Source organism: Crotalus tigris, unplaced genomic scaffold, assembly GCF_016545835.1.
Source record: "Crotalus tigris isolate CLP2741 ecotype Arizona unplaced genomic scaffold, ASM1654583v1 scf7180000024400.591365, whole genome shotgun sequence".
NCBI classification, from domain to species: Eukaryota; Metazoa; Chordata; class Lepidosauria; order Squamata; family Viperidae; genus Crotalus; species Crotalus tigris.
The window spans coordinates 293,773-321,037 of NW_024100568.1; the positions used below are offsets into that span (position 1 = coordinate 293,773).

The window sequence follows — 27,265 nt, forward strand, 5'->3', positions numbered from 1 at the left end:
AAAAGGATAATGAAAAATATAATTAATAGTACTAATTATAGGATTGATATCCTTTTTTATTTATTAACTCCTAGTTTTAATGTCTTTTTAAAACTCTTCTTACTCTTTTTCTGCCCATTTCATGATGCTTGCCATGAAAGAAAATAGCATTATCAGTATACTTCTATATAGAAATGTCTATAGCAAACTGTACACACAAATGTTTGGTATACATTCTGCTATTTAAAAGAGTATTCATTTGAAAGTAAGCTTTCTGTGGCTTTTTCCTGAGACTAGATTTATCTAAGTCAATACACTGGCTAGAAATTTTGATCTGAAGAAACAAGAGACAAGAATATCCTTGTCAATTCCATCTCATCATGTGCTATGTGGTGGTGCAGTGGTTCAGCAGTTAAGATACTGGATTTCTTAGCTGGAAAGCAAGAAGTCCAGGTTTGAGACCCAATGGATAACAGTTCTGGAGATAGAAAAATGGGATGGAGAAAGCTAAACTATCACTTTCTGCATGCTATCTCATCATTGTCATTTCATTGTGCTGGCCTGCTTTCTTGCTTCTGCTAACTAGCTAAACAACATAGGGTTGTTGTTGAAAGTATAGTCTATGTATCACCAAGAAGCCAGTTACTAGAGTCACAAAGCTCTATTTTGCATAAAAGTGAGTCAGTGGTTAATTTTGCCCCAACGAAATACTGATGAGGATGACCAAGCTCAGCAACTAATACAGAAACAGTAGAACACATTGGTCCACAGAGGCTATGTCAGTGGTTATTCTTAATGTTGTAAAAGGAGTAAATTCTAATTTTTCAAAAAGTTTTGGAAAGTAACAGTAAGAAATCTCCTACATCAATTGAGCACCATTTAGGCTCTTTCCAAAATAATTTGAGGGCTGTTGTGTTATTTCTCCCTCATTTTTGCTAGCTCTCCCTATCAGGTACAGGCTTTATGTATTAAAAGTACTGTTAGGAATCCTTTAGAGATATTTAACTGAAGCTTCTCATAAATAACCATTGCTATTTTCATCACATTCTGTCCCCAAATGAAGTAGCTGCAGTACGCAGCTATTTATATTCAAAGAATGACTTCTCCCAATCTGAATTCAGATCAATCAAAAACCTGAGTCATGAATCTCTGATATGAATCAAATCAAGACTTATTTGCAAACCTAAAAATCATATATCTGATTGTTTGACAGAGCTATGTAGGGTTAGGTATCATATTCCATTGCTCTTTTCTTTACAAAATATATTATTGTGGTTCTTATCATTGATTATTGTACGAAATATTTCTATTTCTATTCATAATCTTTGCATTTGATATACTTTTTTTTCTTATACAGTTCCACCTGTCATAAGAGTTTTCCCTGAAAGCCAAGCTAGGGAGCCAGGAGTGACAGCCAGTCTTCGATGCTATGCTGAGGGTATTCCCAATCCAGTGCTTGGTTGGTTGAAGAATGGAATTGATATAACTCCAAAGTTATCCAAACAGTTAACTCTTCAAGGTAAAGAACATCTTTTAATATCATAATTTGTTATTTTCAAAAATACATACCTTTTTGGTGACATACCATATTGTAGTATTTTATCTGCAGTTTCAGCTGGTATAAGTGGAGGGAGACATAAGACCCATTTTATGTTTAGGACTTGAGTCTCTCATCATTCACTTTCAATATCTACATGAAACTGTTGATCATTCAGTAACCCAGAGATGCTATGCATTTCCATTTAAAAGTGAGGATTAGATAATTTTGATGGATAGTCATTGGAACAGTTTATCAGAAGGGTACCTATTGCCATTTGTTTAAATCTTTGAAAACAACACTAATGTTTGCAAAAAAAACTTGATGACATGATCTGAAATGTCTGATTTTATTAAGGCAGTAAGTCACAACTTATGGACACTGCCCGCACTTTCAGTCAGAAATCAATAGTAGAATTCAGTTTTCTTTCTATAAACCTGACTTACAAATATAATTATATTAACTTTCAAGAACTACAGTATTTTGTTACATTAAAAATATTTTCGGTGGTAGAGGAACATTTTACACTTTTTAAAATAGTACATCTGATTAGTATATAATTCCATTATATTAAATTATGTTAAAATATGCATGTCGGCATTGATATAGTATAGTTTTTTATTTTTATTCCTAAATTCTAATAGTAAGAGAAAGTGAATTTTCACTAAGAAGCCACATATTGTAGGCAAAATTTATATTATTCAAAATAAAATACAGTAATCCTCTCTTAGTAAGCACTTGTTCAGTAATCAATCAAACTTACTGTGTGTTAAAAAAGGAGGCTTACAACCAGTCTTTGAAATTCTGGCTGTCACAGCATACCAAGGGTAACATGACCACAGTTCAGGTCCTTGGAAACCAGTGTCCACTTACAATGGGCACAGGATCATGTATTCACATGATCTCCATTTGCAACTGTCACAACTGACTTCTGACAAGTAGAGTAAATGGGAAGCTCACAGGTTGGCACAAGTTGTAGTCAGTAGCTTTGTGTTGAGTGACCCATGGTGATTTGCTTAATGACTGCAGCTGAAAATGATGAACTCATATCAAATGTTTTGATGTATCATTTTATGACTGTGTTGTTTAGTGATGGAGTTACAGTTGCAGTTATTGTTAAGTCAATACAACCCATATAAGAAATAGCAAACAATATAAATGGGTTGGTTTATGCAAAAAAAAATTCTATACATTTAATTTTGTAACCTCAATAACATGACTAAAATCATAACTCATGTATATTTATATTTTTAATTCTGCATACAGCAAATGGCAGCGAAGTCCATATTAGCAATGTACGTTATGAAGATACAGGAGCATACACTTGTATTGCGAAGAATGAAGCAGGAGTTGATGAAGACATCTCTTCCCTTTTTGTAGAGGATTCTGCACGGAAAACCCGTATGTACTATTTCTTGTTTCATGTCATGTACTGAAAAGGATAATAATTTCAGAAGATTATTTTGTTTGTTGTGTTTGTTTGATTCAGAAAGAAATATTTAAGAAGCTTGCCTTTCAGTGGGCCTCACTGTTATAAATTAATAGTATGATAACATAAAGTTAATATAGTCTTTATTTTTATGAATTAAAGTATACATTTATAAGTAATTCAATATATATATAAGCCACAAAAAATAAGAGCACTGATTTCTCCTCACCACCCTGAATCCCATTTTGGATATGGGGCACATCTCCATCCCACAGTCATTTTTTATCCAAATATGAAACTAAATTGAAGTTATCACTAGTCAGAATATACACAATAAATTAGCTGTAAGGACCTTCCAGTGTAGTAGATGACTCCTATTATAATATTTTCCTGTTACAATAGTTTGCAATTTATTAAATGAAATTTAGTCTGTGAATTTCAGTTTGTATATTACTTGTTTGTTAGTGAATGACAGACACATTACCAACTTTAATGACAAATGATTAAAATATAGATTGTAACTCTGAAAAGCATTATTGGATGAAGGGATCATTTGTTAAAACATGGCCATTAATCATGCCAATTGTCTCAGTTGCTTATTTGCATTGTTTTTGCTAACTCAGATAGCAGAATTTCTAATTTATTGTAAATATATGATACATTCCAGCTGTGTCAAGGTTTAAACTCATTCCAACTGATTCTATGGAGAATTTAAAAAGTAAAGTTGACCACAGGATTTAATTTAACTATTGGTGGCACTCATATTATTTCTTAGCAACTATAAAGAAGAGATGGCCACTGTTGCCGTCCAGGGTATTTTTCAAGTTCCCAATCTAATCTATGAAACTGAGATTTCTTCATCATTTCCAAGCTATACTTTAACCACACCTGACTCTGCTTAGCTTTTTTATAATCAGCCATGGTTGACTCTGTGCTCCCACTTAGGCAAGCTTAATTCTCTTAAGAGGTGAATGACATTATTCTCATGTACGCAATAACATAAACATACATTGTTTTCCTTTAACAAATGATAACATGATTTTCTGAATCCCTTCACCAATAATCAGAACAAAATTCTTAGAATTCTCATTCAATAATTGTGTTCTAATAACGTAATCTTGATTAGAATTGATGGGGTTTCATTTTTTCTTTCTTTCAACAGTTGTGTATTGTTGCATTGATGCTATTACTAGTGATACTGATAGTAGTCATTTGTTTGTTTCCTCTTAGCGTTTCATAGTAATGGTGTTTTAGGGTTTTAAAAGATTGAAAATTAATAGTGGTGCAAACAGTGGAAGCCACTAAGAAATAATGTTGATATCTGCAAGTAGTCTGAACTATAACTTGCCTGCTCTTACCCTAAATTAAGTAATTGTCATCTAACCTGTCACAAAGTTACTTTTTCAGGAGGCAATTGGACCTTCTTGTTTCTTCTTTGAAGACATTTAGCTTCTCATCCAAGAAGCTTCTTCAGCTCTGATTGGATGGTGGGGAATGGAAGGATTTATATTCCTTGCAGAAAGTTGGTCATTTGAATTCTCTTAGAGAACCATTGAGGCCATTTAGAGGTTTACCTGTGTCCTCAGGGTCACCTGAGCAGTGCAAATGTGTGTTGAGCCTTTTTTTTTTTGAATGCAGGATGTTTTCTGCAAAGCTATTGGGGATGAGTCTGTGTTGTTTGCATCTCAAACTGAACCAAACTCACTACAAATTTGCAATTTGAGCTGCAGACAACACAGACTCAGCTGCAGACCCCAACAGCCTGATGTGAAACAGGTTGGAGATCATTGATTTACATCATTGCTCATCTCACCACCACCACCCTCAGTGGCCAATGTACAAGGTTAAAACAACATATAGGTTTCTCCTCAGAAGTTGTGGACAATTGTAAAGTTCTCCAATATACTTGCAGGATCCATCAGCTCTGATGGTTATCTTGCCTTATAAGTCTCTAATACATTTTAAGTTTCCTGCCACTATTATTTGTAGCCCTTTCTACAAATTATACATTTGTCACTTTGCTTGACAAATGAATGCATGTTAAGTACATGATCTTTATGCTTTAAAAGCTTTGAAATGTTCTCTTACTACAGAATGTACTAAAGTAATTTTTTTCCCAATATAAAGTGCCAGACTCACACACATTCTTATCAGAGTCCTATAAATGTTTGTTTGAAGTACAGATATCATTCATTTTGCTATTAAAGTGAACCATGGGAAAAACTAGCTTTTACTGACTTTGATAAAGGTTCTCTCAGTATTTTTTTACTCAGATTTATTGAAGTAAAAGATACAAAACTTCAATTTCTTATCACTTTGATTTATTCAACAATGGAATCTGTTAAATAAAACAAATCTTTGAAACATTTATATTAAATTTGCATTTTAAAATTAAGATTAGACTTCTTAGGCATAATGGCATAATGGCATAATAATATACTACTACTACTACTATACTGCTATATATATATATATATATATATATATATATATATATATATATATATATATAGAGAGAGAGAGAGAGAGAGAGAGAGAGAGAGAGAGAGAGAGAGAGAGAGAGAGAGAGATCAGACTGCTAGATGAAATGACAATCCAATTTAATATTTTAACATACAATTTGTGTTAACCTAATACAATGGCAATTATTTGTTAAGTTTGAATTAAACTATCTTTAGCATAATTGTTTTAAGTCTAAAAGCACATCCAGTAAAGTATTACAAAGACCTGTTCTCCACTCTCTGTCATGAATTGAAAGATCACATTACATGAACCCTACTGTTTCATAACTTTGACTACCTCTTTTATTACACTTAGACATTAACAATTAAAGTATACATTGATGCTACGTTAATTTTATTTGATTTATTTATTATTTTATTTATAAAGGAAATATAGTCCTAACAAGTGCTCCCAATAAATTCATTAATCAAAACATAAAATGGTGATTCATTAATAGTTCATAGTTCTTCTATTGTTTAATGAGATCCAGTGCTAGAAGAAATTTATGTTTTCAGTAAAAAACAAATAGTTTATAGGGATATGTGTATTCATCTAAAGTGTAACAGGTTTCAAAAGCAGCAATGCAAAAACAATGGATTATCAAAATAAATATTAGACGTAAGCTTGAATTTTTCATTAATAAATGACTCTAAGATATCCCTTAAATACATTTCTCTATCTTATATTTTATTCTTTAAAGGATCAAAATCACTTTTTCTCTAGAAATTCAGGGCAGTGTTCATGAGAGATTTCAATAATTTTATAATCATCCTACAAATTTGGGACAAGAAAATGTGACTTGTCCAAAATCAGACAGTGAGTTTCAAGGTGGATTAGGAACCTGAACCTACCTTTCTTAGTACTATCCCAGCACCTTAACTTTTACACTCTATACCTTATCCATTTATTTATTTATTATCACTTTTACACCATCTCAAGATGTCCATTCTTAGGGGTTCACAAGCCAAAACAATAATAAGTAAATCTATAAAGCCACATCATTAAAGTCATTAGAACAATCTCCATCCATGCCCCAAAAGGTAGCATATCAGCAAACAGATAATAATAATAATAATAATAATAATAATAATAATAATAAGCACCAATTCACTGCAAGAAACAAACCAACTAATGTACAGCACAGCTGCAGTTATAACAGAATACCTGGGATGCAAAATCAACAAAAAAGAAAAACAAACAAACAGTGCACCACAAAAATGGAAGGTTAGACTAGAAAATAAGATCAGCAAGTTAAGATCACATGCAAGCAAGCTAGAACAGATGAAAGAAAAGAAGCTGAAGAACAAGAAGACCAAAGAATACCTAATCAAGAAATACCACTTAGAAACAAGGAAGATCAAGGAAGCACTGGAAATAATAAAGCAACAAATAACAGCTATAGCCAGGAAAATCAGTAGATATGAAGCTCGAATTGCAAACTATAGGCAGAACCTCCAATTTCAATCCAATCAGAAACGTTTCTACCAATCCATCAATGGAGAAACTGCAAGGAATCAGTCAGTACCTGACAAGGAAGAAACAGTGCAGTTCTGGAAGCAGATATGGGATAACCCAAAGAAATACAACAAGGATGCGGCTTGGTTAAAAGAGGTGGATGCAAATAAAACAGAAGTTGAAATGAAAGAACTAGTAATAACAACAAAAATGGTAGAAAAAAGAGCAAAGAAAATCAAAAATTGGTCAGCACCAGGTGAAGATGAACTGCATGGGTTTTGGTTGAAACATCTAACTGTTATACACCCACTCATTGCCAAACAGTTCAACAATATACTACAAGGAGGAGAAATTGAAAAGTGGCTAACAACTGGGAAAACCTACCTAATAATGAAAAATCCAGCAAAAGGGGCAACACCAGGTAACTACAGGCCAATTACCTGCTTACCAACAACTTTCAAATTACTAACTGGTGTGGTAGCTGATGCAGTACAACAGCATCTAGTTGAAAACAATCTCTTTCCACCTGAGCAGAAAGGAAACCGCCCCAATAGCAGAGGAACAAAAGATCAACTCCTAATAGACAAAATGATCTTGGAAAACTGCAAGAGAAGGAAGACCAACCTGAATGTGGCATGGATTGACTACAAAAAGGCATTTGACTCTCTGCCACATGATTGGATAATAAAGTGCCTAGAAATAACAGGAGTCAGTAGAAACATCAGAAAATTTGTGCAAAGATCGATGGCACAATGGAAGACACAGTTGCAGATCAATGGTGAGAGGCTGGGAGAGGTTAATATCAAGAGAGGAATATTTCAAGGAGATTCATTATCACCATTACTATTTGTTATTGCACTGTTTCCTCTGTCAACAATACTGAATAACTCAGGACATGGCTATCAAACATCAAAAACATCTGCCAGACTATCCCACCTCCTTTATATGGATGATCTGAAGCTGTATGGAAAAACATCATCTGAAATAGAATCGCTGCTCAACACTGTCCGTATATATAGCCAAGATATTGTAATGGAGTTTGGCTTGGACAAATGTGCCACACTTACTATCAAACAAGGAAAAATAATGAAAACTGAAGGAATCAAGATGCCCCACGAAAATAACATTAAGAGTCTGGATGAGGAAGAGTACTACAAATACTTGGGTATCCTTCAAGCTGACAACATCAAGCACACTGAAGTCAAGAAAAAGATTAGAGGTGAATACATCAAGAGAGTGAAGAAGATCTTAAAGTCCAAACTCAATGGAGGAAATACCATAAAGGCAATCAACACCTGGGCAATCCCAGTCATTAGGTACACAGCTGGAATAGTGGACTGGACTCAAGCAGAACTAAAAGCAATGGATAGGCAGACCAGAAAAATAATGACAATGAATCATGCCCTTCATCCACGCAGTGACATTGATAGACTTTATCTACCAAGGCAAATAGGTGGGCGTGGAATGCTACAAGTACATCAGATGGTTGAAGAAGAAAAAATGGCTTTGGAAGAATATCTGAAGAACAATGATGAAGATGCACTGAAATTAGTATATCAGGAAGGCTTACTAACTACTGGAGAGACCAAACTGGCCTACAAGAAAGACCAAATGAAGAACAGAATAGAGGCATGGGAAGACAAAGCACTACATGGCCAATACATGAAAAAAATAGCTGGGAAAGCAGATAATAATAAAACCTGGCAATGGCTAAGAGCAGGAAAATTGAAGAAAGAGACCGAGGGACTAATTCTGGCTGCACAAGACCAAGCCTTAAGGACAAATGCATACAAAGTCAAAATTGAGAAGACAGCAACAGACAGTAAGTGCCGCCTATGCAAAGAAGCTGAAGAAACAGTGGACCACTTGGTAAGCTGTTGCAAGAAGATTGCACAGACTGATTACAAGCAGCGGCATGACAAAGTAGCAACAATGGTGCATTGGAAGATCTGCAAAAAATATCATTTGCCTGTAAGCAAAAACTGGTGGGATCATAAAATAGAGAAAGTCATAGAAAATGATAAATTAAACTGCTCTGGGACTTCAGAATTCAAACAGACAAGCACCTGCAACATAACACCCCAGACTTAACAATTGTCGATAAGAAAGACAAAAAAGTCTGGATAGTGGAAGTGGCAGTGCCTGGAGATAGCAGAATAGAAGAGAAAGAACTGGAGAAGATAACAAAATACAAAGACCTACAAATAGAAATAGAAAGACTGTGGCAAAAGCAAGCAAGGGTAGTACCAATAGTCATAGGCTCCTTGGGTGCAATCCCAAAACAACTGGAGCACCCCTTGAACACAATTGGCATTGACAAATTCGCTATTAGTCAATTGCAAAAGGCGGCCTTACTAGGAACTGCTTCCATCCTGCGACGATATCTATAATACCATCAAACATCCACATCTGCCTATCCCAGGTCCTGGGTAAGGACTCGATAGGTAGACAAAATGCCAAATCCAGTCTGAACATCTGGCTGACTGTACGATGATTGATAATAATAATAATAAAGTTGGAAGGGGCCTTGGAGGTCATCTAGTCCAACCCCCTGCTCAGGCAGGAAACCTTATACCATTTCAGACAAATGGCTGTCCACTCTCTTCTTAAAAACTTCCATTGTTGGAGCAGTCACCGCTTCTGGAGGCAGGTTGTTCCACTGGTTAATTGTTCTAACTGTCAGGAAGTTTCTCCTTAGTTCTAGGTTGCTTCTGTCCTTGATTAGTTTCCATCCGTTGCTTCTTGTCCTGCCTTCAGGCGCCTTGGAAAATAGCTTTACTCCCTCTTCTTTGTGGCAACCCCTGAGATGACAGGCAAAGAGTCAATGTATCTCCAAGGGATCATCAGAGCAACTATGTTTTCCATTTGGTGGCTAACATATAAGACATCTAGATCATGTGAAGGTTGAAAAAGGTATTATAAACAAATCTATTAATATATTAATAGTATTTCAATATTACTCTTCATATTCAAGATATTCTTAGTTTAGGCTTTTATTGAGCAACAGCATCATAATAGATTGTCTTAATGGCCCTCCATCTGGAAGTACCAGCTTCATAGAAACAAGAAAAGAACTTTCAATACATTTCCCATGCTAGTGAAAAAGTATGGTTCCTGATGTTACAACAATATTCACCGAGCTGTAGCATATAAATAAATATTGGCCTTGTTTTAATACAGGTAATCTAAAGTTCCAATTATCTTCCTGAAACAGTTGGGCGAAAAGTTTTGCATTTATTTCTAGATAGCTTTAATATCTGATGCTGAATTAATATTGATCATACATATTTTAATCTTTGCAACCTATTATATTTGGTTCTTCACATTGCACAATTCAGCAACTGTGACTCTGTAATATTAATGAAGTAGCTTCTCTAAATCCTTTCATCTGTTCATTCACTGCAAGCCAGAAATTATCTCGTGCCTGCATTCTCTTCAGTAGATAATTTTCTAATAAAAAAGGCTTTTTTTTCCGTCTCAAAGTCTTACCACCTAGAAAGAGGCTATGTGATCTGAATGCTAGGAATCTCTAGATTTATAACTATTCTTTGTTTCATGTAATGCATGATGAGGCTAAAAGCTATTTTGATTCATTTGGTGCATAAGTGACTTCTGTAATTCTGCAATATGTAGCAAAAGTAAATTATATATAACAACTGTCTGCTGCATCTCATTTCAACAATATCTACTTTACTTATTCAGAAAGGAATAAGTTGGGCTGCTGATTTGATAGCTAAATATATAGTGTTAAACAAGGATGTATGTCTGAAGTCACTAACTGATTTAAGTAAACAGCAGCTTTTAATGTCCTAAGATCTAAAAATAAATCCTGAAAAATTATAGTAGCATCTATAGAATTTTCATAGAAAAAGAAATTAAATTCATATATTTTTACTCTTAAATCTCAGTAATTATAGTAGTTGCTTAATATATACAATTGGTATAAAATGCATTATAAATTAAGCTCTTAAAATCCATTAACATCCATAACTGCTTACAATGGTTCATGTAGTGACCATTCAAAGTTACAGCAGTGAAAAAGTGACTTATGACCATTTTTCACATCACCATGCCGCATCCCTTTGGTCATGTAATCAAAATTCGGATGCTTGGCATCCGATGGTTGCAGTGTCCAGAGTCAAGTGATCACCTTTTGTAACCTTCTAGCAAGCAAAGTGAATGGGGACAACAGATTCACTTAACAACTATGTTACTAATGTAACTGCAATGATTCACTTAACAAGTGTGGCAAGAAAGGTTGTAGAATGTGGCATAACTGACTTAACAAATTACTCACTTAGCAACAGAAATTTTGGCCTCAGTTGTGGTTGTAAGTCAAGGACTACCTATAATATCAAATAGTATATATAAAGAAATGTATGTAGGTCTTTGGTTGTTCGGGTTTTCTCCCGCGTAAAATTGGAAGTGTCTTGGCGACGTTTCGACGAAGTCTCATTCGTCATCTTCAGGCTGGTGTTTTCAGCTTCGTGCTTCGAGCAGCAATGTGTGGTCTTAGCTGTTTCTTCCTTTTAACTGCCAGTGGGGGTATGAACTGATTGGGTGGGAGATTGGCTGTGTTCTGATTGGGTGGAGGTGTGTTCTGATTGGTTAGGGGCGTGGCTGTGCTCTGATTGGCTGGGGGGTTGGCTGTGCTCTGATTGGCTGGGGGGTTGGCTGTGCTCTGATTGGCTGGGGGAGTGTTCTTTTTGGTTGTGCTCAGGTTAGTCTGAGTTGCAGAGGGGTTTAAGATTTTGGGCTGCCTTGCTATTTTTTGGCTTCGCGTTCGTGGTCGTGCCTCCTCTTCATGGGGGTGTCAGTTTGCTTCATGTATGGATTGGAGGGGTTTAAAGTGGCTAATGATGCAGCTGTGGTCTGGCTTCTGGTTTGTGGTCGTGCCTCGTCATCGGTGTGGCTTTGGGTTTGTTTTTTGCGTGGATGTGTGGTGGTGACCTCCTGTGTGGTTTTTGTGAGTGTGGATCTGGTATCATTTTTTGTGTTAGGGAGTCGTTTGTCAATAAGGGCGGGTTTCCAAATGGCTGGTATGCGGGAGGTATCATCTCGCTTGTTCATGCTGTGTGGGCGTTTTTCTATCTCGATGGCTTCTCTGATTATTCTGTTATTAAAATGTTCACTTTTGGCAATGGTTCTGGTATTTTTAAAGTCAATTTCGTGTCCTGTGTCTTTAAGGTGTTGGACCAGTGAAGATGTTGGTTCCTCTTTTTTGACTGAGTTCTTATGTTCTTCAATGCGTGCACTTATTCTTCTGTTGGTTTGTCCGATGTATGTGGTGGGACAAGTGGTGCATGGGATTTCGTATACTCCTTGATTTTCTAATTCAAATTTATCTTTGGGGTTTCTAAGGATGGTGGATATTTTTCTGTTTGTGCAGAATGCTGTTTTGATGTTGTGTTTATGGAGGATCTTACTGATTCTGTCTGTGGTGTCTTTTATGTATGGGAGGAGGGCTTTGCTGTTTTCTTGTTCTTTGTCTTGGATTTTAGTGGGGTTTCTTTTTGGATTAGGTTTGTAATCTTATTTCTATGGAATCCATTGGATGTTAGTACATTGGTGAGAGTGTGTAGTTCGGTTTTTAGGTGTTGTTCGTCAGCTACGCGTTTTGTTCTGGAGATGAGTGTCTTGGCTACAGAGTTGATCTGTGCTGGGTGGTGGTGTGCGAGAGCGTGCAGATAGCGGTTTGTGTGTGTTTTCTTCTGGTAGATGGTGTGTCCTAGGGAGCCATTGGATTTCTTGTAGACTAAGACATCCAGGAAGGGAAGTTGGTTGTTAGCTTCTGTTCCCATGGTGAACTGTATTTTGGGGTGTAGGCTGTTGAGGTGTGTGAAGAAGTTGTCCAGTTTTTCTTTCCCATGTGGCCAGATTATGAAGGTGTCGTCTACATATCTGAGCCAGAGTTTGGGTTTGTGATCCGATTTTTCTAGATCTTGGGTTTCAAAGTGTTCCATGTAGAGGTTGGCAATGACAGGTGAGAGGGGTGATCCCATGGGTGCTCCTTCTGTTTGTTTGTATTTTTGTCCATTATAGATGAAGTATGTGTTGGATAGGCAGTGGTTGGTCAAATCTAAGATGTGTTTGGGGGGGTTATATTTGTTTTGAATAGCTGTCAAGGCTTCTTTGATAGGAACTTGGGTGAAGAGGGATATGACATCGAAGCTCACTAGTAGGTTGCTGGGCTGTAAGTTTTGTTTCTTTATGATCTCTATAAACTGGAAAAAAACTCATTCCAGTTTATAGAGATCATAAAGAAACAAAACTTACAGCCCAGCGACCTACTAGTGAGAGGGAGAGGGAGAGATAGAGAGAGAGATCTGCCATTACGACTATCCAAAAATATTACAAATGCCTAGACAAGTTGGATCCTTCACCATAATTTGGATACTATATTGTGTTGCATGTCCCACTAGTCATTAGAGCTATCAAATCTGGATTGCCAAGTTTTGAATAAATATTAGATAGCAGCAAAATAGTACAGAAAAAGCTGTTTTTTAATTGAATAATTATGCAAATTTTTGCAATTGAGATGTGATAGTAGTTCTGCTGGTAACATAGTATTATAATGATATACATCCTAAACCAGACCTATATATGTTTTGGTCCATAAAGCCAAGTGTATCCTACTATTTATATATTTGTGTATCAGAGCTGAGCTAATATGATTACCTGAAGTCCCATCTTAAGCAAGGATTTAGATTCCCTCCTAATAAAAAGACATGTCAGCTGATTTCATTATGTATTCCAAATGATAGGCATGTATTCATTAATAAAAGTATATTTGCATATTTGTTAGTCTGAGTATATGTTGTGTGACAAAAGTTTAGCATTAAGTTTTACCTTTTACATTATATAGACATGTTCTATACATTTATGTTGTTTTTGAATATTTGTTTGAAAATAAGGTATCAGGTTTGTGGAACTGTAGTCTTAAACTGATACTCATTATCTTTTTGGAAGTACTCATTTGGAATTACTCATATGGTTAATCTATATAAATAAAAATGTAAATGTTTGTTTGTTCAAAATCTTAAATCTCTGAAAGTTCTTCATCGATTGCTTTGAAATTTTGACACAATGTTGCATTTGAATACCCATGTGTTTTTATATACCTATATTATATAGATGTCACACCTGTGACAGGTAAAAACATGCTTTTTACCTGTAACAGGTAAAAACATGCTTTTTTGAAAAACAGCGCCATCTGTTGGACGTAATCTCTATATCTGCACACACAATGGAACAACAAAAAATATTGTATACCCACAAGCATTGTGAAATTAAACATATTACAAACGTGCGCTTTCTCTTTTCTTTCTTTTCCATTTAACCACACTGAGCCACAGCATGGCTGGGTACAGCTAGTATGTAATAAAAAAAGAATTATGTCCTACATATCCGTTTTGTTTATTTATTAATCAGATTTATATAACCACCCTTCTCACAGTAAAGTGACTCTAGATGACTTATGATAAAAAATCATCATAAAAAGCTAGATGTTAAAAACTACAATGAAATGACATCAATAATTTTATTGACAGCAAGTTAGTGGAAAAACTATATTATCTTATCAAAATGCCATTTCCTTGAGAACCAGGCCCACTGGCATTAGTCATGCTTTAAGGCACTTCCAGAAGGATATCAAGGATAACCAGTTTATTTCATTGTCTCTTTGATTACTCATTTATAGGCAATCATACTCTATTTTCAAAAGTTTTTAAAACAGTCTCACTAGGCCTGTGCATGCATGAAACTATTTTTATCAATATTTTTATTTTGATTCAAAAAGTTAAAATAGAAACTATAAAAAGGACAAAAAGTTTTTTTTACAAAAAAATAAAAATTTGAAAAACGTGCTTAAAAAAAGGGACATAAACATATATACATATATTATCTCCCCTAGTTGAATACTCATAAATAAATTGCAACAATATTAGTTTCCAACCCTTTGCAAAGCAGTCCCAATTTTTTTAAACCTCTAACTCTATTTGCAACTTATTTACCTGCCATGCCATCTATTTACTATATTAATAACAAAAATGTTGAACAGGTAGAACAACAGCAAAATTAAAATTTCAAAACCCTCTGTTAACAATCTATAATTGTATTTAACTCATAGAAAGTACTTTCTGAGATCCTCCGAATCATTGCTATAAGACAGGGGAGTAAGCAAGGAATCAAAATACATCTTAGAATTAACAAGACTGCTATAACTATGATGGTTTGTAGGCCTGGTAACTTTGGCCACCATCCTGAAAATACGTCTTCCAAGTTAAATCCATTCCAGGTTTGCACCGGAACATATGCTAACTTGATCATTTGGTCTGTTATGCCTTTCAATACTTTTCCACTTTCATCTATTTCGATGCAACAGTTTGTTAGGTTGAATTTTCCACATACCCTTCCTTCTTTGGCCAACAGATAGTCCAAGGCTAACCTATTTTGCATGATATATGTTCTGGATTTCACATTTTCTTTGGCCAATTCAGTTAGTCCCTTCAGTGATTAACTCTACCACCATTTGTAACCTAATGAGCCTGTTGAGCATATAAATAGGGGTACGGTATCCATACATTCCATCCTCAGCCCAAGTAGCCGGGCCATAGACTAGAGTGATGCGGCAAGGTGGCCATTCATTTTTTTGCCAAGTGATTCCTACACATTGGGTGTATGCACTTGGTTCCCTTTTTTGTCTTATATTGCCAACTTCATCATAGATAGGGACTCCAAGAATTTGCTTAGTTTTTAAAGGTAACAGGAAAAATCCCGGTCAAATTATTCCCAATACACAAGATCCACACCAGTTCTTAGGTAGTTGTCCATATGCCATTTTTCCGCAAATCCAGTACATTCCATCTGGGGCTAGCCAATGGAGACTGGTATTTGTGGGGTCTTTTAGATATGGCATCCCAGGTACGTTTGTAAGGGCATAACGATCCATAGCAGTGGTCTTGTTGGTTCCAGACCACCATTTACCGTTTTCCCATGTCCCTGTGCATAGGAGATCACCTACTGCTACATAAGGTTCTGTTTTGTTTCTTGAGTAACATACATGTCCTACCAAGTTGGAAGTGAGAGTCCAATCACCATCTTTCCCACTTGTATAGGTTAAATTATTATTTTTAGACATTTCTAGTACCTTGGTATAATTTAACTCTTGTGCCTCCAATGGCCATCTTTCTCCCATGTTTGTTCCACCACACACAAAACAGTTAGACACACCTAAAGTATGGGCAATGTCTTCTGCTAACTTAACAAAGGTATTGGTTATATGTCTAGGTACTTCAGGAATATGTAGGTTCTCCATTTCCTCATAATATGACCAAAATAATGATTTTTGTTCCGGTCTTTTGGTTGCAGTTATAATTTTGACTTCTATTTCTGACATTGGGTCATAGCCTTTGGTATCTATTCCTATCCCAAACATCCATTTCTTTCTTTCCCATCTATTTTGTTCCAGGAACCAACTGCCATTCTTGACTGTGAGAGTCACCAAATTACAGTTATCCATTCCACAGGAATCTGCTTTTGTTTCATTCTTTTCAAACAAGATGTAGTCTATCTCCTTTGGGTCTTGGGTGTGCCACTTAATACATGACTACCACTTACATTTGACCGCACATCCATCTGGTGGGCACAAGTACTTATGGTTTGGAATATAGCTGTGAATATGATTGATCCCTCCGCAACCATATATTGCAGCCCAATAATTAGCTGCTTTGGAAACATCAAAGCTGACGCTAAAACTAGAGTGTGGGTTGGATTTCCATTGGGAGATCCCTAAGAGTGCCTGGTCCTTATAGCTACTTCTTGTTTTATGTAAGGCCCAATGATCAGGATCAGACTTTGGGTTATAACACTGATCTTGGACCCCTTTTCTACATACTTTATATGTAGTTCTATTGTATGTACAAGAGTCAGGGGAACTATCTTGGCACCCTTCTGGTTTCACTGTATGATAAATCAAAGTCTTGGTTATCTGGTTTCCTTGTTTTGTAGTCTTGATACAGTTTTGACAACTTTGGTTTCCCTGTGTTTTTGTTCTTTCTTGGTGTGTGCTACTCAATAATTTTTTATTAGAGGTTTGCTGCATTATGACCTCTCATATAGCCATTGCACTGATTTGTGTAGAAATATGTGTGCATATTAAATAACTAACAGGTATGATGAGTTGTAGAATCCTCATATCTTCCACCGTGCGTAGAGAGACAGCTTCTGGGGTGTCTCAGCAAGGTTGTAGTTCACACTGTGTGTTGGGAACCCATTGCTGTATTTCTTGTAAATTTCAACACCAAAGGCTTGTCAGTCTTGTCCACCTTGTAAATTACTGGATCTGCAAGTGCAGCTGCTTTCAATCTACTCCAGTGGATCCAGGACTTTCCTTCCAAGGTTTTCACTGCCAAAGGAGAACACATGACAACAGTATATGGTCCTTTCCATCTTGGGCTCAAGGGATCTGATTTCCCGTGCTTTACCCACACCCTATCTCCTGGTTTGAACCCATGTGTTGCCGTGACCACTGGAGGGGGTTGTTATTCCATCATATAATGGCACAAATTTGAAACAGCTAAATTATGAAGCTGTAACTGATGTAACAATTTCTGTTGATCTATTCCCCCCTTATGAGTCAAGTCCGGCCAGCCCTGACTGTCAGGTTTAAATAGGCAAGGAGGACGGCCAAACATGAGCTCATAAGGACTAAGTTGTAATTTAGTGCGGGGGGCCAGTTTGATTGCATACAAAACCATAGGCAAAACGTCTGGCCAATGGAGATGAGTTTCCAAACAAAATTTGGTAATAAGTGTTTTAATTGTGCGATTAGCACGTTCCACCCTAGCAGCTGATTGAGGGTGAAAAGCACAATGAAATCTCCACTTAATTCCTAATGCTTGGGCTAAAGCCTGATTGATTTGGTATACAAACTCAGGGTCATTATCTGATGAAATTCTAGAAGGACAACCAAATCTAGGAATAATTTCTTTAAGAAAGATTCTGGCAACCTGTATAGCTTTCTTATTTGCAGTTGGAAAGGCCTCAATCCATCCTGAATAGGTATCGATTATAACTAACAAGGCTACATATTTCTTACTTCTGGGCATATCAGTAAAATCAAAAATGACATAGTCCATTAGAAAATAAGTGATTGGTTGTCTACCAGGTGGTACTACTGGTCCTTGGCGTGCATTGGTTTGGGCACAAGTGGAACATTGAGAACATACTTGTGCTGTTAGCGAAGAAGCAAAGGGAAGATAGAAAAATCGTTCAAGCTGTTGTAATAATGCAGTTTTCCCCAAATGATATTGCTTGTGTGCCTGAAAAATAAGGGGGCGGGTGAGCGCCAGAGGAACAGCAATGCATCCATCGGGAAGGGTGTACCAGCCTTTAACTAGTTCGGCTTATACATCCTGTTGCAATTTTTGGCTTTCCTCTTTCGTATATGTAGGATCAAGTTGTTCTAAGTAAGTGTCTAGATACATGAACCTTGTGACATCTGACTGAAGGGGGGGACCTTCTAATCCAGCTCTTTTGGCTTCTTTGTCTGCCTTCCTATTGCCCTGGGTAATAAGGCTTGAGTCTTTTTTGATGTCCAGGATAATGGATGATTGCAACTTTGGAAGGCAATAAGGCTGCCTTGATAAGTCTTTTAATTAAAGTTGCATATTGGATAATCTTGCCTATGGAGTCCAAATACCCTCTTTCTTTGTAGATTGCTGCATGTGCGTGGATAGTCAAAAATGCATATTTACTATCTGTATATACATTTAAAGTCATTTCTGCAGCTATTTCTAATGCTCTGGTTAGGGCATACAATTCTGCAAATTGTGCACCTGCTTGAGTAGGCAACTGTGCTGACTCGACAGTAGCAGTTTGAGAAACTATTGCGTAACCCAAGTATCTAATTCCTTATCCCTAAAGCAAGATCTATCAGTAAACCACTGAAAGTCTGGATTATACAAGGGTTGGTCTGTAAGGTCAGGTCTGCAAGAATATTGTAGTTCTATTGTTTGCATGCAGTTATGTACAGGCATAGTTGAATCTGGAATTGGCATGAGAGTGGCTGGATTGAGAGTTGAGCATTGTTGCAGTGTAACTTGTGGATTTTCTAATAAAAGAGCCTGTATCTTATGCATCCTTTGATTGCTAATCCATAAATATCCCTTATTGTCAATGATTGTCTGCAGGGCATGACTACTATAAACAACCACCAGAGCTGAAAAGGTTAACTTGTTTGCCTCCTGAAGTAACAGCATAACTACTGCTAGAATTTTTAAACATTGTGGCCACCCTTGCGAAGCAATATCCAGTTGTTTTGACAGATAAGTGACTGGGCGATTCCAACTTCCCTGCTTTGGATAAGGACTCCTAAAGCTACATTTTGTCTCACATCAACATAAAGTGAAAAGGGCCTAGATATATCAGGTAGTCCTAGAGCTGGAGCTGTGGTGAGAGCCTGTTGTAGGTGTTTCATTGCTTGGGTTTGTTCCTGTTGCCACAAAAGAGGTTCTTTTTCTGGTCTCCTTAAAACTTGGTACAATGGTTTAGCTGTGAGAGCGAAGTTAGGAATCCAAATTCTACAGAAGCCTGTAATTCCCAAAAAGGCTCTAACTTCCTGTTTTGTTTGGGGGATGGGAATCTGTAACACCACTTGCTTTCTCTGGGGGCCCAAAGTTCTTTGTCCTTGTGATAGTTCATAGCTTAAATACATTACAGTCTTTTGAACTAATTGTGCTTTCTTTTTGGATGCTCTATAACCACAGTCTTGTAACAATTGGACAGTCTGGATGTGTTTTCAAAGCAATCCTCCCTATTTTAACCAGTTACCAGAACATTATCTACATATTGAAGACAACAATCCTCTTGTCTGACTAACTTCAAATAAGCAAGATCTTGGGCTAAAGCTTGACCAAAGCATGTTGGCGAATTATTAAAGCCTTGTGGTAGCCTAGTCCAGGTATATTGAGTCTTAACCTGTGTCTTTGGATTAGCCCATTCAAATGCAAGGATTGGCTGACAACTGTCAGCTAAGGGTATGGTGAAAAATGCATTGTTTAAGTCTACAACTGAAAACCATTTAGCAGATGCAGGTATTGTGCTTAAAAGAATATATGGATTAGGAACAGTTGCATATAGGGTTAGGGTCAAATTATTAATGGGGCGGAGATCCTGTGCCAGTCTCCACTGTCCGTCAGGCTTAGGAACAGGTAGATTTGCAGTATTCCAGGGTGACTGATTTTTTCTAATGATTTTTGCTATCAAGTATTTTTGGATTAATTCTTGAATGGCAATTGCAGCCTCTGGAGTACAATATTGTTGAGGCACCCTAACAAGATATGCCTGTGGCTTTAGTTCCACCATAACGGGTGTGGCATATCTTGCAAATCCAGGGATTATCCTCTGCCCACAGGAGTGGAACATTAAATTGCTGCCAATTAGAATTTCCTGTTTCTTTCTCTGTCATTATCATCAAGCACCATATTTCTTCCACTGGGTGGCACACTTGCATTAATTGTTTTCCATGGTCAAAATATATTGTAGCTTTTAATTTAGTAAGCAGATCCCTGCCCAATAATGGAATGGGACATTCTGGAGCATATAGAAACTGATGTTTAATGACTCCTTGTTCCACTTGGCATGTTAGGGGTTCCAGGAGTGGTCTGATTTGAGTTTCTCCAGATACTCCCTGAATTTGAATGGTCTGCTTTGATTGCTTGCCAACAGATTTATTTAGGACAGATCTGGTGGCTCCCGTGTCAACTAATATTGGGACAACCTGTCCTCCCACCCGTATTTTAACAATGGGCTCTGGGGGTGGGGCTATAAAACCCTGTCCTCTTCAGTCTTCCCATTCCATGTCAGCTAAGCTGATCATGTTTTCTTCTCTTTCCTCTGTCTGATTGGGATAGGCTGGATGTCCTCTTCCTTTGAAGCTTTTCCTGTTGCCTCTCTGGAAAGTCCTTTAAACCCTTTTCCTCGTCCTCTTCCATACTGGTGAGATTGTCCCCTGGGTTGGCCATTCCTCTGGGGCACTCCCTTTGCCAGTGTCCTTCCTGTCTACAGATGGCACATTGGTTGGGTCCAATATGCATTCCTCCCAATGCCACTGCTAACATTTCAACTTTCTTTTTCTCTTTCTGATCTGATTTACGTTCCTCCTCCTTGTCACAATTACGGAACACCTTTTGAGCTATTTCCATAATTTCTGCTATATTCTTCCCTAAGGCCCCTTCTGTGCATGGTAACTTTCTTTTTATGTCCGGGGCACTCTGGGTAATAAATCTTTCAATTAGGAGTTGGCAATTTTGAACCAACTCCATATCAAGACCTGTGTTTATTTTATAAACCTCTATCAGTCGGCTGAGAAAAGACTCATTTTTTTTCCTGCCAAACATTAGTTACGGCAGCATAATTAACTGGATGGATTGCAGCTTCTCTCAAAGCTTCTAAACACAATATCTGATAACTTCGCAACAAAGTCTGGTGTTGGACATTATTTGCATTCCAGTCTGGTCTTTGTTCTACAGCATCTGTATTTCTGTGTGTCTCATAATTAACTCCTCCTTCTGGATGTCGTCTGGGAAGTACTTTCAATTTTCCTAATCTATATTTTTCTCTGCTTTCCATATCCAGTAAAGTAGAGATAAGCTGTTGTATATCGTCCCAGGTGGGATTATGCATCTGGATAATATTTGAGAATAAATCTATTATTTCTTGAGTTTTTTCTGAAAATGGTCCAAATTGCTGTCTCCAATTAAGTAAATCAGTGGTGGTAAAGGGAACATATTGGAGCATTGAAATATTGATGTTGTCTGGTCCAATGACCAAAACTTCTCTTAGAGGGGCTATATTTTCTTCTGTTTTCACCCCTGTTTTACTTCTAGTCTGGCTAGAAACTGTTGTTTTGCTTTCATCGTTATCCAAGTCCTTATCTTTCTCTTGAATGGTTCCATCTGTTTTTATTTTTCTTTCCTCACCGGCTTCTGGTTGAAGTTGGACTTCATTTCTTTCAACCAGATGGGGTGGAATTTGCTGAATTATTCTCCCTTCTTCTCTTCTAGGAACATAGGAGGGGGGTCTGGCAATTTCCTCCCTTTTTTCCTAGCTGAAAATCTTAGCTTTTGTTTGAGGTTTGGCTTTTTGGCTTGCCAAATATATCTTAGCACATTCTAGCTGACACTTTGCTAACCATTGAGGCTTTTCTGCAATATTGATCTGCCACTGGTTAATATAGGGGTACTAGTCCCAATGACCATTTCCAGTCACAATTTGATGAACCCATGCCACGAGTTGGGGATTCGCTGATCCCTCCTTGGGCCACCCTACGCCAAAGGTGGTCCATTCAGACTCACAGAATCTTTTTAACATGGCTGGATTTGGTTTTGGGTCTCCATAATCCCTAGAAAACCCCTTTTTGAAATTCTTTAACATGCACTGAAGCGGCATCTGGTCAATGCCCTCCTTTGACTATTTCCCTCCCATTCCTTTCTCTAATACACTACCATCGACCTGGAGTGCTGGACGTTCCAACCATCACTCTGCAGGTACTGCGATGGTTTAACCACCCACACAATCCTACCTATTGGCGCAGGTGGCACAGCAGTTAGAGTGCAGTACTGCAGGCCACTTTAGCTGACTGTGTTCAGCAGGTCAGTGGTTCAAATCTCACCAGCTCAAGGTTGACTCAGCCTTCCATCCTTTCGGGGTAGGTAAAATGAGGACCCAGATTGTTGGGGGCAATGTAAATATATATATACATTGCTTACTGGTGTACACCGCTTAGAGAGTGCTTGCACTTAAAGCGGTATATAAGCCTCATAAATAAATAAATAAATATTGAAGACTTAAGAATGCCACCTTGTCTTCTAGGGATTGATCAGACCCCTCTTCCAATCCAAAAGGGATCAGGTTTCCCCTTTTATAATACTTGCCTGCAGGCGTTCCAGACTCCTTTGATTAAAGACCTGTCTATCACCCTCAGCGGATCCTTGACTGGAGTGCTTCACTGATGGATAAATTCCCTTTCCTCCAGTCAAGGTCTCCCCACAGACAAAGGCCATGGAGCCAGCTTGGAGCAGTCGTCGTTTAGGAGAGGGGCTCTCCATCAGGGCAATCCATCTGGAAGGTTAAATACTTCTTCCTAAAAGTCCCGGCGGAGAAGTCGCCATAAATCTTGTGGAAAACGAAAGATTTTTACGATTTCCAGAGGTTTATTTGCACAAGGTTCAGAAGCGATTAACAACAGCAATTCTGAACAAAGGGGCCGGGTCCAAACTACAGTTTTATAGCTTTCCCTTTCTCAGGAACAAAGGAGCACACATGGAATCTACATTATATATCATTCGGTTAGTTTCTCACAGGGATACAATGAAGAGAGTTTTACTTTATACAATGTTTCTCAATGTGCATTAGGTCAGTCATGTATTGTTAACACAGCTTTTGCTAACACAGCTATCTTCCAGGAATTATGCAGACACATCATTTTACTTGAATAATGATTTTTTTCATCATTATTATTATTATTCTACTTTATTCTTCATTGTATTCTACTTTATTCCACTTTACTTGAGTTTCAACTTCAGAATCTGGCCTTTAAACAGCAGTCAGGGTTGATCTCCTCTAGGACTGACCAGTTTGATAGTCTTGCAGTCCAGGGGACTCGCAGAAGTCTTCTCCAGCACCATAGTTCAAGGTGTTCAATTCTTTTGCGCTTAGCCTTTCTTATGGTCCAACTTTCACAGCTATACATTGCAACTGGGAAAACCATGACCTTGACTATACATACTTTTGTTGGCAGGGTGATGTCTCTGCTTTTTAGTATGCTGTCTAGATTTGCCATTGCTTTCCTCCCCAGGAGCAAGCATCTTTAATTTCTTGGCTGCAGTCCCCATCTGTGGTGATCTTGGAGCCCAGGAAGATAAAATCTGTCACTACCTCCATTTCTTCCCCATCTATTTTCCAGGAATTGAGAGGGCCAGATGCCATGATCTTGGTTTTCTTAATGTTGAGTTTCAAACTTTTGCACTCTCCTTCTTCACCTGCATCAAGAGGCTCTTTAGTTCTTCTTCACTTTCTGCCATTAGAATGGTATCATCTGCATATTTTAGGCTGTTGATATTTCTCCCGGCAATCTTAATTCCAACTTTTGACTTATCTAGCCCTGCCTTTTTCATCATGTGCTCTGTATATAAGTTAAATAGGCAGGGCGACAGAATACAGCCTTGCCGGACTCCTTTCCCAATTTTGAATTTTGTTTTTAAACTCCAGGAGAGATAGTTTGTTTCATTCAGCCATGATACCACAAAACCTCCTCTCCTAGGGGTGAGAGGGATCTGGGATATATATTGTATAAAATTTTTAAAACTTTTAATTAAAAAAACTCCTCCCATAATACCAACAGGGGCCATTTTTTGACTTCTACCTTGTATAACCACAAGCCACACTCAAAACCACAATGTCCAGTTCCTCCAACTCTGGTCAGGTTCTCACTTGTTTTATCTAGGCTTTCCTTCATTCTGGGTTTTACTTTACTTTGGGCTTTTCTTCAAACTGGGCCCATAAGCTGTTTGTTTATAAAATATAAATTATTGCAAGCTTTTTCTTATTTTCTTTGTATGATAACACAGGAGCATAAATATCTAACAGTGGTTTGTTAAAAGAACTGTGGTTTAATATACAATATGAAACAACAACATTCAGGGAGCATACAGAAGAGAAGGTAGTCAGTTACGTACAAAACAGTTCAAGTGAGCTAAAGATTCCAACTGTCATTACCCTCAGACAGTCTCTTAAAGCAGCGGTTCTCAACCTGTGGGTCGTGACTCTTTTGGGGGTCGCACGAGCCTTTCACAGGGGTCACCTAAGACCATTGGAAAACACATATTTCCGATGGTCTTAGGCAGGGTTTGTCAACCACCTTCTCTCCGTCCCCCCCCTCTGCTCTACCTCACTTGTTTGTGGAAAATATGCTGCTTGGCAGCAGTCTGCATGAACTCTACCAAATGTGCCCTACTGGGGCGCATGAAGAGCACAGATGCAGAGCAAGGCCCCGCCCTCCCCAGAGACTCATTGTGCAGCAACTGGATTGACTTCTCATGCACGCAGATCAGCGAAGGGGAGGCTGCTGTAGCACCCAACTCCTGCGCCCATCAGCTGGCAACCCCTGAACTTGCGCTTGTCAGCCGGGAGGTCTGGTGACAGCCGCCAGTCTCCTTTGCCACCCTGCCCGTCCTCGTCTCCTCCTCTGCCCATTCATGTTGAGCCCGCTGGGGCTTGACAGGGAGAGAGGGAGGGAAGGAGGAAGGGACTCCTCCTCCTCTCCTAAGCTTCAAAGCACGACCAACTTCCCAAGGGTGCCACAATCCTCACGAAAGCTGGGGGAAGAAGCAAAGGGGGCGAGAAAGCTCACGGCGGGCTCGAAGGAGCACCTGTCAGCATTGGTGATGAGAAATTCTCCACAAACCCAGGGAAGGGGTGGAGAAAAGGAGCCCCCTTTGGGAGGAAACTGCCACCTTCTTCTTCTTGGCTTTGCACTCTTCTGTTCCTCAGCAGCCAGTCTGCCAAGCCTCTGCTGGCTGGAACTTCCTTTCCTTCCCTCCCTCTTGGTCTCTTCCTCCTTCCCTCCCTCTCCCACTGTCCCTTCCTTCCTTCCTTCCTTCCTTCCTTCCTTCCTTCCTTTCTTCCTTCCTTTTTCCTCCCTCTTTGTCCCTCCTTCCCTCCCTCTTTCCCCTTGTCCCTTCTGTCCTTCCTTCCTTCCCTCTTGTCCAAGATCAGAGCGAGTCTCTACAGCTGATCTGCACTTCTGCAGATGTAGCTGCTCTCCTTGGCTCCTGCCCAGCAAACTTGCTCAAGCTTTGCTAGAAAACATGCCACTTGCTAATTTAGCAGAAGCGCGAATCAGCTGTAGCCCAGCGCTGATCCTGGCGCTTCTGTTAACTTAGCAAGTGGCATGTTTTTCGGCAAAGCTGAGCAAGTGAGCTGGGCGGAGCTCTCCTCTGTCTCTGCCTGTGCACAGGCAGGTTTGCCGGCAGCAAAGCCCCCAGCCACACTGGCAGCCTATCCCCCTCCCCTTGTCCCTTCCTGGGCACGGAGGGAGGGAGGAAGGAAGGGACGAAAAGCGAGGGAAATAAGGAGCAATGAGAGAGGGAAGGAAGGAAGGAACAATGGAAGGAAGGGACAAAGGGAAGGAAGGAAGGAAGGAAGGAAGGAAGGAAGGAAGGAAGGGACAAGGGGAGAGAGGGAGGGAAGGAGAAAGAGACTAAGAAGGAGGTAAAGGAAGGAAGGAAGGAAGGAAGGAAGGAAGGAAGGAAGGAAGGAAGGAAGGAAGGAAGGGACAAGGGGAGAGAGGGAGGGAAGAAGGAAGAGACTAAGAGGAGGGAAGGAAAGGAAGGAAAGAAGGAAGGAAGGGACAATGGGAGAGAGGGAGGGAAGGAGGAAGAGACTAAGAAGGAGGTGAAGGAAAGGAAGGAAGGAAGGAAGGAAGGAAGGAAGGAAGGAAGGAAGGAAGGAAGGAAGGAAGGAAGGAAGGGACAATGGGAGAGAGGGAAGGAGGAAGAGACTAAGAAGGAGGTGAAGGAAAGGAAGGAAAGAAGGAAGGAAGGGACAATGGGAGAGAGGGAGGGAAGGAGGAAGAGACTAAGGGAGGTGAAGGAAAGGAAGAAAAGAAGGAAGGAAGGGACAAGGGGAGGGAAGGAAGGCAGGCACCCACCTCAGTCCCATCCCAGAGACCCACAGATTCCTACCCACAGGCACTCTGCAACCTGAGTGATCAGCTGGCCATGCCCCCTGGCCATTGATCACATGACCCTGGGACACTGTGAATGTCATAAGTATGAATCAGTTGTCAAGCATCTGAATGTAAATCACATGACCCTGGGGATACTGCAACAATCATAAGTGTGAAAAATGATCATAATTCGGTTTTTCAGTGCTGTTGTAACTTCTAACAGTCACTAAGCAAATTGTTGTAAGTCGAGGACTACCTATACTTTCCCATTTTTTCCTTTTTTTGGGGTCAAGTTTTTGATACCCCCGGCCAGCTGGATGGGGGGGTTGGGGGTCACCACAACATGAGGAACTGTATTAAAGAGTCACGGCATTAGGAAGGTTGAGAACCACTGTCTTAAAGGGATACTACTCCCAAAATACTTTGCTGGCTTACTTTCTGTATATCATCTCTGCCGGTCAGCTACTAAATTATAATCACCTTGACAATTCCTAAGTGTTCTCGTTCAAATCCCACTGCCGAAAAAGCAGCTTTGGGAGCAAAATAAGATGATTGTCGGCAGGAAATGCCGTTCACTACACCATTTAAGAGGAAGACACAATATTGAAATACTATTAATCATCTTTTTTTCCCT

At 38.7% G+C, this 27,265-nt stretch overlaps 1 protein-coding gene across 4 annotated transcripts in view; it reads left to right on the forward strand.

The window, feature by feature from the left end:
• The window catches only part of FSTL5 (follistatin like 5), a 353,800-nt gene that overhangs the window by 268,553 nt on the left and 57,982 nt on the right, over nt 1–27,265 (forward strand). For all 4 annotated transcript variants that reach the window (XM_039329531.1, XM_039329533.1, XM_039329532.1 and 1 more), the window contains exons 8-9: nt 1,337–1,498; nt 2,783–2,917. In XM_039329531.1, the coding sequence (XP_039185465.1) occupies nt 1,337–1,498; nt 2,783–2,917 (297 nt within the window). The remainder of the gene's footprint in view (nt 1–1,336; nt 1,499–2,782; nt 2,918–27,265) is intronic.